At 38.4% G+C, this 12,970-nt stretch overlaps 1 protein-coding gene across 2 annotated transcripts in view; it reads left to right on the top strand.

The window, feature by feature from the left end:
- LOC145992796 (glucose dehydrogenase [FAD, quinone]-like) overlaps positions 1–8,262 on the top strand; it is an 82,628-nt gene extending 74,366 nt beyond the window's left edge. Inside the window, exons 1-2 of one of the 2 annotated variants that reach the window (XM_083129188.1) lie at positions 2,302–2,496; positions 5,966–8,262. In XM_083129188.1, the coding sequence (XP_082985314.1) occupies positions 5,990–7,738 (1,749 nt within the window). In that variant the 5' untranslated portion in view covers positions 2,302–2,496; positions 5,966–5,989 and the 3' untranslated portion in view covers positions 7,739–8,262. Of the gene's footprint in view, positions 1–2,301; positions 2,497–5,965 lie in introns of those variants that run through there. The other variant, XM_083129187.1, reaches the window with a different exon arrangement.
- The last annotated feature ends 4,708 nt before the right edge of the window (positions 8,263–12,970 follow it).

Raw genomic sequence — 12,970 nt, 5'->3', positions numbered from 1 at the left:
ATCAATGTTTACGTACGTTGGAATGTTCAATAATTTGGTTTGTTTTGTATTTTCAATGCAATATCCCACGTTTGTATACAAATCAAGACTAGTAGAAAATGCATTGCTGCAATAAATGAAATCACGACAAGAACGAAACACACACCTTTTCACAGATTAGTGTGGTAGACACTGTGTCACGGACCCTGATCTCGGATTGGGTATCGAATTATTTTTATTGTGTACTGCAGCATTGTTTAAGTCTCATGACATACTCAAATAAGAAGCAACTTTTTACAAAGGAAAATTGTAAATAATTACAAGACAATGTTACTATCATAGACGAAGTAAATGCTGCCGAAACATTGCAACAGATAGAATTCTTATGTACATGCGAATATCACCACATAGGACATGACAACATGGAAATCATCACCAAAGTTATTGTTTTTACTTAACATCGGCTAAAGATATGTTCCAGCATGTTAAAAGGTTGTTCCTCCTGATGGCGTAGTGGTAACGCTTCACCTTGTAATCGAGAGGTTCCGGGTTTCATCCCCGGTGGAGCGGGACCTCTGAGATATTTATATACGGGCCTCACACCAGCTTCCGTGACGTCACAGGATTAGTCAAGTACAGTCTATATACAGCATTTAACGAAGTGTATTATAAGAGTATAATATTTATTTTTCTGACTGAATCGTCCTTTCTTATTCGCTCAGAACGTTGCTAGCACATCAAGAACATTTCAAATGTTATGTGGCTATAGAAAATACGTAAATAATATTGATAAAAGTAAAATCCAATCTTTACCATTTTGCATAATGTATATTTATTTTCCAAATGACCAATGGATAAATGGCGATAGAGATAATATTTTATTCTACAATTGAAACTTACTCTAAGTTCATAATAATTATTATCATCGTTAATATATAATTGCTATTGAATTGCTGTGGAATAAACAATTACGATTCAAGTTATGCATGCAATATAATTTTGTAAAAGTTAACATACAGAAGGTTGAGGAAAGAACTTGTAAAATTGGAATTTCGTATTAAATAAACTTTCCAACTTTGGAAAATCAATTCCCATGTGTAATTTCTAATTTGAATAAATTTTTAATGTTCTACAAATCCGGTAAATATTTGGCTGCACAAGCTTGACTGGTTTGGTTGTAGGTTTCAATTTATTTTTATTCAGTTTTCACTTTTCGTATTAAAAATTTTACATCAAGCAAAGAGAGAAAGCGTAAACATACTAATTAGTGCAACAAACATACTGGCCTAACCTATTCGAAATACGTGGATGTTAAGAACACTAACCGTAAATGATCTAACGGTAATTCAAGCCCATGAAAAGGGATTTGTGATCACACGGAAAATGAGAATATTAATGCAAGCAACTTACTTTAATTAAGAAGTGCAGGGATATCAGCGTGTCTTTCATTCATCCTTAACAACAACAAATTATTACTTGTAACTGCTGGACATGTATTGAAATCGTACCATGTAAAATTCGCTGACATATAAGTGATAATTATATTTTTCCTTGTACTTGTGATATTTAGAACAGGTTGAGATAAAATCTCGTTCTCCTACTTTTACACAGAGCATAAATTTAAACAAAGCAATAGGTTACATGAAATCACAATGACTGATTGTGCAAGTATACGAAACTAATCGTTATTCCTTATGCACTAGTAAAGTGTTACTTTAGCAACTTGTCTACAGATTTTCGTTCTTCATTTCCAAATACCTTAAATGATGGTGACACAAGTACACATTTTTATGTAGTTCGCTAACTACATCGCAATAATCATGAAGATCTTCCTGTTTTTGACAGAAATAATCGACAAAGGGCAAATATCCATTACTGAGTACAATTATCAACAAAGTATTTGTTAAATAAGTTATTAAAAGTGAACAAAGTCGCAAAAATCTATTGATGTACATTATATTTCATTCACGTGATGTATATAATCAAGATAATAATTCTTGTAAACCGAAACATAACTTGAAGAAGTGAATATCCTCTACTGTAGTTAGAAAGTAAGATGTTTAAGACCTGACTTTTGAACATTGAACTACACAATTTAATACAACGTATAAGCAATAATACGAACATATAAATAACTATCAACATTTTTCGTGTTAAATAAAGGAATATAAATATTATGCATATCTGGCATGGGCACACCTTTTTGTTTAACCTTGGGAATATCACACAAGATTTTATTTCTTATGTATACTGGGCATAAACCGCCAAACGTAAAGTTTTAAGCCCAATAAATTTGTTGTTGTTGAAGATTTTATTTCTTATTTGTGGAGTATCGTAATTAAAATCATTATTTTCATGTGCAATCAGTACTAAATAGTCCTATAAACCGAGTACGATAGAAATCGAATTATTATATTAATAAGCCTACCAAAATATCGACATAGATTTGGTATACACGCATGTCCTAATATTTGTAGTAATTATGGTTTATTCCTTGATCCAAAGAACGTTAAAAAGGTAAGTTATAAGGGAAACAAGAATTATTATTATGAATTGTTGTTGCATTGATGTGAGTACAATTCTGAGAAGAATTATTTCAGTATTAACTTATCTTTAACTCTTTAATAATATTTGGTAAATCGTATTTCACTTTACACTGTATGTTAACTTATCTCAGCATAAAAGCTCTAGTCAAATGTTTGCGGAGAGAGTTTTCATAAACAAATTCTGCTACAACAGTTTGTCGCATTGTATTGCAAACCATAATGAGAAGGATTCATGATAGATTTCGTAATTAGTGAAAGGGCATAATCACACACTCAATTGGGGCAATTTCATTCATGTATACGGAATTTTGTTCGGTCTTACATTACATTTGCTTTAGTTGACAAAAATATTACCACAAATTATGTAACTGCACCTCGAGTTGGTTTAAACAGTGACAATATAAAATTAAGAATACTTGCTTTGTTAGAGTAGGGGTATACTTGAAAATAATAAATTTCAATACCAGATGTGGATAATAAATAAAGGAATCTAATGTTTGATTGCAAATTATTAATGTGTAAGGCACATCCTAGCATGAAAATCATGCTCACTCGTTATGGGCATGAAGAGATGTGTTTTTACAATCAAGGTTTCCAGGTTCAATACCACAAAATGTATGTATGAAACCACACACAGAATTCAAACTGCATCATATCAAGATTGATGCATTTTTGATTCATCAATTGACACATCCGAACGTGTAAATTCAGTTCCTTTGAATTGATAGTGTCTGATCTTCTCAACTGATAATGAAACAGATCAGCAGCTGATAAAAGTACCCTTCTGGTGCATTTTAATGCATTGAAAACTGCATCTTTAGCACTTGATGCACTTTAATGTGTGACACATGTGTGTCCATTCACACATTTTAGGTTCTCTGTGCACATTAGAAATTTAGATTCTGTGATAGAAAGCAAATTCCAATTAGTATTGTTTTCGTTGACAAATTTGTTTGCTGGCTAAGTTGTTGGCTTGTTTTTGCACAATGGAATTCATTTGAATTTGAAATGTTGTTTTAAGTCTACTTTATGCACAGGTAGGCTAATCGGTACTAGGCCTACATTTTAAAGTGGGATCCGAACCACTGTGCAATGTGCCTCCACCGGGTGTCGAACCCGGGACCCTTTGAGTACAAGGCGACGACACAATAACAAACTGTTGGCACTGATGTTTAACGCGCTTGAATTCTATGTGCACTGTGTATCAAATTCTACTAATTGTACCCACTTCAACTACGATGCACGACCTCAGTGGCTGAGAGGTTACCGTTTCACGCTACAAAGCCAGTGGACTTACGTTCGATTCCTGTGTGACGTATAGGCTTATCATTTTGTTCTTCCTCCTGTTGTAGAAATAGTTTCATGGCTGAATACTGAAGCTGGAAACTTCAAGAAACACTTTCCCCAATGAAGACTTACATAATATATGAACTCATGCAGGCAACAATCACAGTGAGAGCTACGCCCACCTGGACATTAGCTAATTAGTCGACATATATTTTTAAAGGAAAACAAGAGTATACAAACACATGATAAAGGCCTTAACGAAGGTAAACACGTAAACATAACACGTTGACTGTTGGTCATATCTGATCAGTTGATTTATTTAGAAACAAACAAATAAGGATAATGTGTTTGTACAAAGTGCATAGAACAATAGCTATATACGAGGTACAACAACTTTGTGTAACACTTCACACAAGCTGTAGGAGAACACCAGTCACTTTACGTGTAATAGCAGAATAGAAATATGGGAAAACTGAAGGTGAGTGCATTTCATAAGTGTTCTTTACAATGAAACATTTGTAAAGTGCAGAAAACAAACACAATCGTCATTATTGTTGGCATTTCCGGCATGTGCCAACAGAAGATGTTGTCTGAGCGCAAATAATTAGAAGGGAAAAAATTAAGACCCCTTTCGTTTCGAAATTTTATCCTTTGTTCATATCACTATACCGTAATGAATAACCTATATTACAGAAAACATTAGCCAATTACAGGTTTTGTAGTTGTGTGCGTGTGTGTCTGTGTTTCTGTACACACACACACACAACACAAACACACACATATACACATATACCTGCACTTCTTACTTTGCCTTTAATTTTGCGCCATCATTCTCAATTTACCGAGTACATTACGGTGTTGCGATAACGTAAATGCTCCCTTTAAGGACAAAGCATGTGGCAACAAGGCAATGCCAGTTCTCATTCAGGCTCGTACCAGAGTACAGCCTCAACGGTGCATGCTACGTTGAAAGTTCAAGCACATTATATTGAAAACCTCATATTTCCAACAACTTTCCCCTCTTTACATTTTTCGCCAAGTGCACTAATAACGAAGTTTCATCTTTGGTGTCAGACTTTTGAAACACCCTGTATACATACAGATTATAAAAAAATGGACTAATATTATTTCGTCTGCTTAGTCTGACACTACTCTTGATGTCACCGTTGAGTTCTGGAACCTCCAAAACATAAAGTTTGATCTCAAATATGATCACATAGCTGAAAGGGTTATTTCTAGACTTTCTTATTATCATAATACAGTTATAAACTGCAAATTAGGTGGAAATAGGATGTCATGAATGATAAATAAATGCAATGAACAGGAATAGAATCTTTGTCATGACCGCCATTTTGAAGACGCCATTACAGACAAACGAGGGCTTAAAAACTTGGGGTCTGGGGCGTTTTAGGTTCGGGAATTAATCTAGTATCCGCCCCCAAAGGGCACGTTCTCCGCCGGAAGTGAAATATTCTTCCATTTTTTTCTTGCTTTCCAACCGCACTAAAGTCAACTTTTTCTACCTAACAACTTCCACTTCGATCTCTGTATTATACCACATTCGTTGAACAAAAAGGAAATTATTAATTACATACTTATAATACCAATACGCGTACCAACAAACACAGCATCTTATATCTGACCACATTCATAATTGTAGCATACACTTTTCAAGTGGATCATTTCCATTCTCTTAGTATTGGCGAATGTTATTTAAAGTGTAAATTAACTTAAAATGAGGGGGGAGCCCGTTGAGCTTTAGCGGGAGTACAAAGTCAAACTTTGTTTTACTTGAAACCTTTCACTACATTGTTTAAACTTTTTGGTATGATTCATACCGAACGTTTGTATCACAGTGTTTTCCTTCAGTATTCCATGTGGTGAACTCTAATCTATGAGTAATCTGTAACCAAATTCTCCAAATCATCTTGTATTTATGGGCTCTTATTGAAATTAGCATACTTACCTACGTTATTTACAGACGAACCAGTTTTGCACATTGTGTACACACTGCCCATCATCTTGGGTGAAGGAATTTAAAAATGTTTAGTATATATGCATTCGTGCGCAAAGGGTGTTACAAAAAATTACTGCTCGTTATGACTATCCGTAATAAATCATACAAAATAAGGTTATTTATTCGTATTTTGCAGAGACTATTCACACCGGTGCTTAAGATGCTATTTGGGGCTCCATGGCCACTAATATTGCTCATGCTGAATTCGACGAGTATGACTTGTGGCCAGGTGAAGAGAGAGTTTGACTTCGTGGTTGTTGGTGGTGGAGTCGCTGGATCGGTGGTCGCCAATCGTCTGTCGGAGGTTGCTCGCTGGAATGTTCTCTTACTCGAAGCAGGGAGAGACGATGATCTGCCATTGATCAAGATTCCATCCTTGACGCCCCAACTGCTGCACACTTCCATGGACTGGGGGTACTACACCCAGCCTCAAAACACGTCATGCCTGTCTCGGAAAGGTGGGAGATGTTACTGGCCAAGAGGAAAAGTTCTAGGAGGGTGCAGTTCGATTAATGGGATGATGTACGTCAGAGGGAGCATGAGGGATTACGACGAATGGGCAGAACTTGGGAACGACGGTTGGAGATACGAAGATGTTTTCCCTTACTTTCTGAAGTCTGAGGATAACGGGGACGAAGACATAGCTTCTAATTCAATGTACCACTCGACTGGCGGATATCAGCACGTGGAGAGGTTTCCGTATGCAGACGCCAACGCTCAGGCCATTTTGCAAAGCTTCGAGGAGATGGGGTACACCGAACGAGACATCAATGCGGAATCTCAGATAGGGTACACGAGGACTCAGACTACTTCCAAGGATGGTCAGCGAATGAGCACGTCAAGGTCTTTTCTCTCTCCAATACGGGGAAGACGTAACCTCCGCATACTCACCGAGGCCTTCGCAGTCAAAGTTCTCTTCACCCCTCTCACCAGGAGAGCTATAGGCGTGCGGTACGTTATGAACGGGAAATCCTTCGACGTTTTTGCCCGTAAAGAAGTGATCGTGTGTGCCGGGGCCATTAATTCACCCCAGCTCTTAATATTGTCTGGCATAGGACCGGAACGACACTTGAAAGATTTGAACATACCCGTTCTTTCGGATCTTCAGGTTGGCGAGAATCTTCAGGAGCATGTTAACTTCCAAGGCTTGGTCATCAGTTTGAACCAGTCATCAACGATGCCTAGAGATGCCCTTGAAATGAGTGAATTCTACACGGAGTACTTTGTTAATTCAACAGGACCCATCTCCGCTACGGGCACGTTACAAGTTATAGGTTTCGTAAGGACACCATTTGATAGATATTTCCCCAGAAGGTCCCGCAAACAGGAGGGTGATGTACCAGATATTCAGTACGTGTTCGAACCTGCAACGGTAAACGACCCACTCGTCACACCAAACTTTGCCTTCTATAATAGCATTAATATTCTCGTAATCCTTCTTCGCCCCAAAAGCAAAGGGTACATACAGCTGAAGTCATCCGATCCTTTTGAGAAACCGCTCATATTTCCAAACTTCTTTACCGAAGATGAGGACGTGAAAACATTATCTGCAGGGGCGAACATTGCCGTTAAGCTGTCCCGCACCCAAGCAGTGAAGGCCGTGGGTGGTTGGTTGAACACTACAAAACTTCCAGATTGCAAGTGGTTTGATTATGGATCTGACGAGTACTGGAGCTGCCTGATGCAGAATTACACGAGGACAATTTTCCATCCGGCTGGTACGTGCAAGATGGGTCCTTCAAGAGACCGCAGTGCGGTTGTGGCTCCTGATCTGACTGTGTACGGGGTGAAAGGACTTCGGGTGATTGACGCTTCGATCATGCCTCTCATTGTGCGTGGAAATACAATGGCACCAACAATGATGATCGCTGAAAAGGGTTCTGATATGATCAAGGAGCGCTGGGGATGATATTGAACGAAGTGTACGGTGTAATCAATGGCATGGCATGTAGTTCTTCACTATCTCAGCGATTCTTTTTGTGACTCACGCCTGTTTTGAGCAATGATTTATTAGCGTGTTTTACTTTTTTCCTTTCCAAAATTTGACTGAAACGTAACAAACTGTATCTTTTCTGTGAAGTTTATGAAAGTCATTCTTACTTTGTGATCATATAGAGCCCTTCCTTATACATGTGTACTTTCCAGTATTTATTCACGTGTTACCTGATTTTCTATTGTATTTTCTAATTGCATGTACAGACGATTGTATGCGTTGCCTTATATTAGAAATTTTAACTTTTGTTTGTAACTGCAAGCGCCAAAACAAGGTGTAGCAGCCAAGATTTTTTATTGTCCTCCGGTTATTATTACTGCTGATTCATGAAGTCATTGTCTCACAATACAGTTCAGAAAGTTTCCTGTTCAAGAAATATTTTGATTTGTAAGTGTAAAGACGTTTATGTACATAAATTTATTGCCAGAAGTATTTAAAAATAGTGGTTATTATAATGAAGATATTTAATAATAATTCAAGGAAGTTGACCCTCTAATAAAATGTTGAAGTGATCACTTTCCAGCAGTCTGGATTTTCTGTAATTCCTTAACTCCAAGGCCTTTGACGTTCGCCGACCTACTTGATAAATAAATGGTATACTGTGGATGCGTACAATTTATAGAAAATGCGACAAACAAGAAGTGTGCCAAAGTTTTTTTTTTAGTCCTCTTGGTGCTCAAATAGGCTAATCGGGACTGGATCTAGAGAGTAAAAATTTGATATGAACCATCGTTCATAGTGCCTCCGCCGAGGATCGAACCCAAGACTCTTTGGTAGGCGATACCACTACCCTCACGTACACGCATAATCCTAGCTACTTCCATATATTTTATGTTATTCTCCCCCAGGTGAAATGTGTAGGCAGAACTTTACCTTTTATGCATTCACTACCATTGACTTTCTATGGGATCATTGAAACCCACAACTGTCAGTGATGGCACACCTGATGCAAGAGACCATGCGAATGAGATGTACCTAAGAGATCTTTTTCAGAGGCCAGAAAGAGGAGTACAGAATATACATCGATTCGTGTGCTGGAATTTTGTGGGAGCGTTTCATGTTCGATGATTGAATTTGACCTCCAAACAAACCAGGACAACGGTTCATTTTAATGTAACATGAAATCAGAACGGACAATTAGATTAGTCGATAAACACAATTCCCCCATTGAAGGGAAACAGAGCAAAACGCACACATACTCATGGTAAGAATTTCTCACTGTCACAGTAATCACTTCAAGCCAAACTTCACAATGGCATTTACCAGGAAGACATACTGTATCTGCACATATAGAAAGCTGTACGCGTTCACTTATATTCCAGGAACTTGGAGCTCTTATAGAGAAACTGGCTTTCTTCTGGTTTAACCCTCCGTTGTCCCCAAGCTCAGAATGCTTTGAGGACCAGCCACTCATCCTACCGCCCAACTGGCAGAACAAAATCTGCATACAAGGTGGGAAATAGCATAAAAAAACAAAGACCAATAGGAGTACTTGATTAGTCATTGCTCTGGAATAAATAAAAACAGGGATGGAAAAGCCATCACCGCACGCCTTTAAGATAAAAACCCTGACATTGATTATTGCCATTATTGCCACATTATCATTAATCATCCAAGTATCTTCACAGCAAACCATAGAGAACAACCCGCATATATGCAGGCAAGTTCCTCTTTTGGAAAGTCTCTTTGCACATTGAATTCTAGTGGCAAGAGATGTCAAATTCGGAAGTGAAGACTTGAAGAACGTGGTAAGTGCACTCAATTAATATTCCACAGCAGTCCGTGGCAACAGCTTAAGTCTTTCTGGGGAATTGAGAGGCAGGTGACTGAAATGTTTAATTTTTTTTAGGACGTTTTAAATGGTTTCCTTACGAGGATTTACCGGACTTCTTAGGTGTATTGATTATGTTGTATTCAGCATATTTGCATAAGATGTATGAAACCTTATTTTTACCTTACCGTAAAAATTTCACCGTCTTCGTTTTCAATTATTCAATAAAAAATTCTGAATACAGCATTTATCCTTTTTGCATTTTAATGTACTAACAGAGGAACATTTATAGTAGTTAAGATGCCCGAAATCGAAAAATACAAATATGCGTAAGAATTGTCATTTGCCTTATATATATAAAATATACATACACACACACATACAGGGTGTCATTTTAATGGCGCCCACGGACCACAGATTCGTACAGAGGACATCATAACAAACAACTTTTCTCCGTAACATTTTTCTCGTTGGTGCGTTGATTCGACGCTACAGCCGTTCAAAAAAGACAGTTTTGCCGCCTGGATGCTGGCAACTCAACACATTTGTTCGTATCTGTGACGTCATTTCCTGCGGCGAAACAGCACACGGCAGGATTGCAAGGAACACACAAATTTTGTGAAAATTGACAAACTACCAACCACATGATTAGGTGTAAACTATTGCCCCAGTGACAACCTAGCTGTGCATCAGTAGGTTTCAACTCTATTCGACACAAGACACACACACAGTAAACACAGTTTAATTTATTTTTCCGTTAATGGGAAACGGGAGGATACAGTCCACACCATAAACATGCAACCTAGAAACAACTTGAAATTTCATTGCAAATTGTCATTGTAAGGCAACCTTACGTTACTTTAAAAGTGGAAAAATAACTCCCTATCTAAATACACCCGCAAGAATGGTCATTTTTTTTGTCGCTCAAATGGTGTAAACGTTTTACCCTTTAGATGTTCTAATACATCAGCGCGCGATGAAATGTTTAGCACGACAAAACCTCAGCTCTTTCTTTTGTGGCGTATTGAAAACTAGATAACAGTAGATGATTAAACAGTTAAAGCTTCCGGCGTATTGTACGTAGTCTGTTATAACAGGATACAGCACTGTAACACACACTCTTTCCGTTTGTCCTGGAGGCTTGTGGTCAGAAGTTTATTCTCGGCGGACATGTTTTATTGCGAGTTGCTGCTTTGCAAGAATATTTTGAGGTAAGTTTTCTTGTAACTTTTTTTGCAAAATTTAGTAAATGACTTTCCTTGCACTGTTATGCACTTGTGATTCGGGAGAACTCGTTTGTTTGAGTTGTTGTTTTATGTCCACTTCATGCACAGGAAGGCTAATCGGGAGTGGACCTACTATTTAAACTACTTGTGCTTCCCCCGGGTATCGAACCCTTGATTAGAAGCCGACGACGTTATATTGGGATGACCCTGGCTTGGGAGTCTCCCTACACAGCGGTGAGAAAGCTTTAATTATTAAAATTAAAATTAAAGCTTTTTAAAATTTAAATTCAAGTCGCCTTCACCAAACAGAAAAAAATGAAAAATATCCCATTGAACAATACGTTTAAAAATTATATACAAACATATAGATATAAAGAGTGATAGACAAACTTTCTTCCAAAAATTCAAAAGTGACCAGGAGTTAAAAAAGAGAATCACAATTCTGGGTAGATAGTAACCAGTTTAACTGTTTCAAATTTTACAGTTTGTACAATTTGTTGCTTCTTTTTCTTTTTATGTATAACTATTAGGCCAGTCATTAGTATTCCTTCTCAGTATTCAGTTCAGAAAGTGTTTTTTTTGCACTTTTTGCCAATTATTGGTAAAGAGGACTGAGAAAGATGACTCCCAATGTACATTAAACTACATGTTCATTGTGAATTCTATACTTTCAGTATCTTTATAAAAGGTAAAGGTAAAGTGTTCCCCTGTGCATAGCACCACGCCATGAAGGCGTATAGGGGGTGTGAGGGTAACGCCCCACACTTTCTTGATCCGGTCGTGAGTGTGGGTGATGTGATCAGCATCACGCCCCTGACCGCCTTTACCCCCCAGGGTTTCCCCCAGGTACCCATGTTATTCGACGCTGGGTGGGCGCCGGGGCCGCTTTCACCGTTAGAAAAGTTCCCGGATTTGAACCGGCCGGGGATCGAACCCGGGACCTTGAGCATGGTAGTCAGACGGGTTACCGACTGAGCCACCGCGGCCACTTCAGTATCTTTATTCGAAATGAAATTGTGCATTATGCTTTTCTCCAGTACGTGCATGTTGCAATATTGCCGGAAATAAAGTATACCGAAAGTCAGATCACGTACTCTTTTATTTAATCTTGTAAGTATAATGAAAAATGTTTCCTGCATTAACACATCTGAATGAACACCTGTATCAACACAACAGGTATAGTGCACACAAATTTGATCATAAACATGACAGTCGGCACACATGTTCCAAGCGCCGTCCATTCAACACCAAACATTTTTAATGGCGACCTGGCAAGTATGCAAACATATTGCAGTTGCGTCCTATGTAATTGAATGCAATATACATGTGATGTTCATTTTGGGCTATTCAATATCACAAGGCACTTATCGCAGTAGACACGCTCCTTCAGGTTTCCCCACAAATATGCATCAGGCGGTGGATAAGGGGATTTTCCCCCTCATACACTGAGGAGTGGAAAATGGCCATTTGTGTCGATGCACCAAGAAAAATATTAAACTCATCAAGCGGGTAGTCTGTTTCCTTTGAGATTATGCGTTGTTGCAAGTGTTCTAAAACACAGATTACGATCCCGACAAAATATCGTGAGATCATGCACAACCCGTTAGACATCCAATCCTCTGTACCTTTCCTGAGTATTCCCTTGATCATTGTCTTTAAAGTATGGCCCGATTATGCCACTACCACATATGACATATGTTTTGCCATTGTACGGACCGTGTTATCATCTCACTCTGTCTTTCAAATCCCTAAACTCTTTCTGGTTCTAGATATATTTACACGACCATCCAGTGTAACATGGCATTCATCTCAACGCTCGTCTCGTTCGACGGAATTTTGTCACTAAACGCACGGTCATGAAATAGGCGGCTGGGCGGTACCACATATGGGAAAAGCAATGCGAGAGCGGGACAAAAGTAGCTGGTTCCCGCGCACTGCGTGGCATCGTCAACCGGGCTGCGTTGCCTAGTTCGAGCGTCAGACCAACCTCTCTCCGGGCCACTTTTGTGTCATCCGTGTTTGTATCACATGCATTACAAAGACCAACTCTACAACAAGATCTTTCATTCTCTTAAACCTCCGAACACACGGGTTTGTGCTCTGACGTGGCAACAGCGCCAACTTCTGCCAGCCACCAACCTAATTTCATAT

This window comes from Lepisma saccharinum, chromosome 9 (genome assembly GCF_977018435.1).
Source record: "Lepisma saccharinum chromosome 9, izLepSacc3.1, whole genome shotgun sequence".
NCBI classification, from domain to species: domain Eukaryota; kingdom Metazoa; phylum Arthropoda; class Insecta; order Zygentoma; family Lepismatidae; genus Lepisma; species Lepisma saccharinum.
Note: the sequence above shows the minus strand (reverse complement) of the source record. Positions and strands in the feature narration are given on the sequence as shown.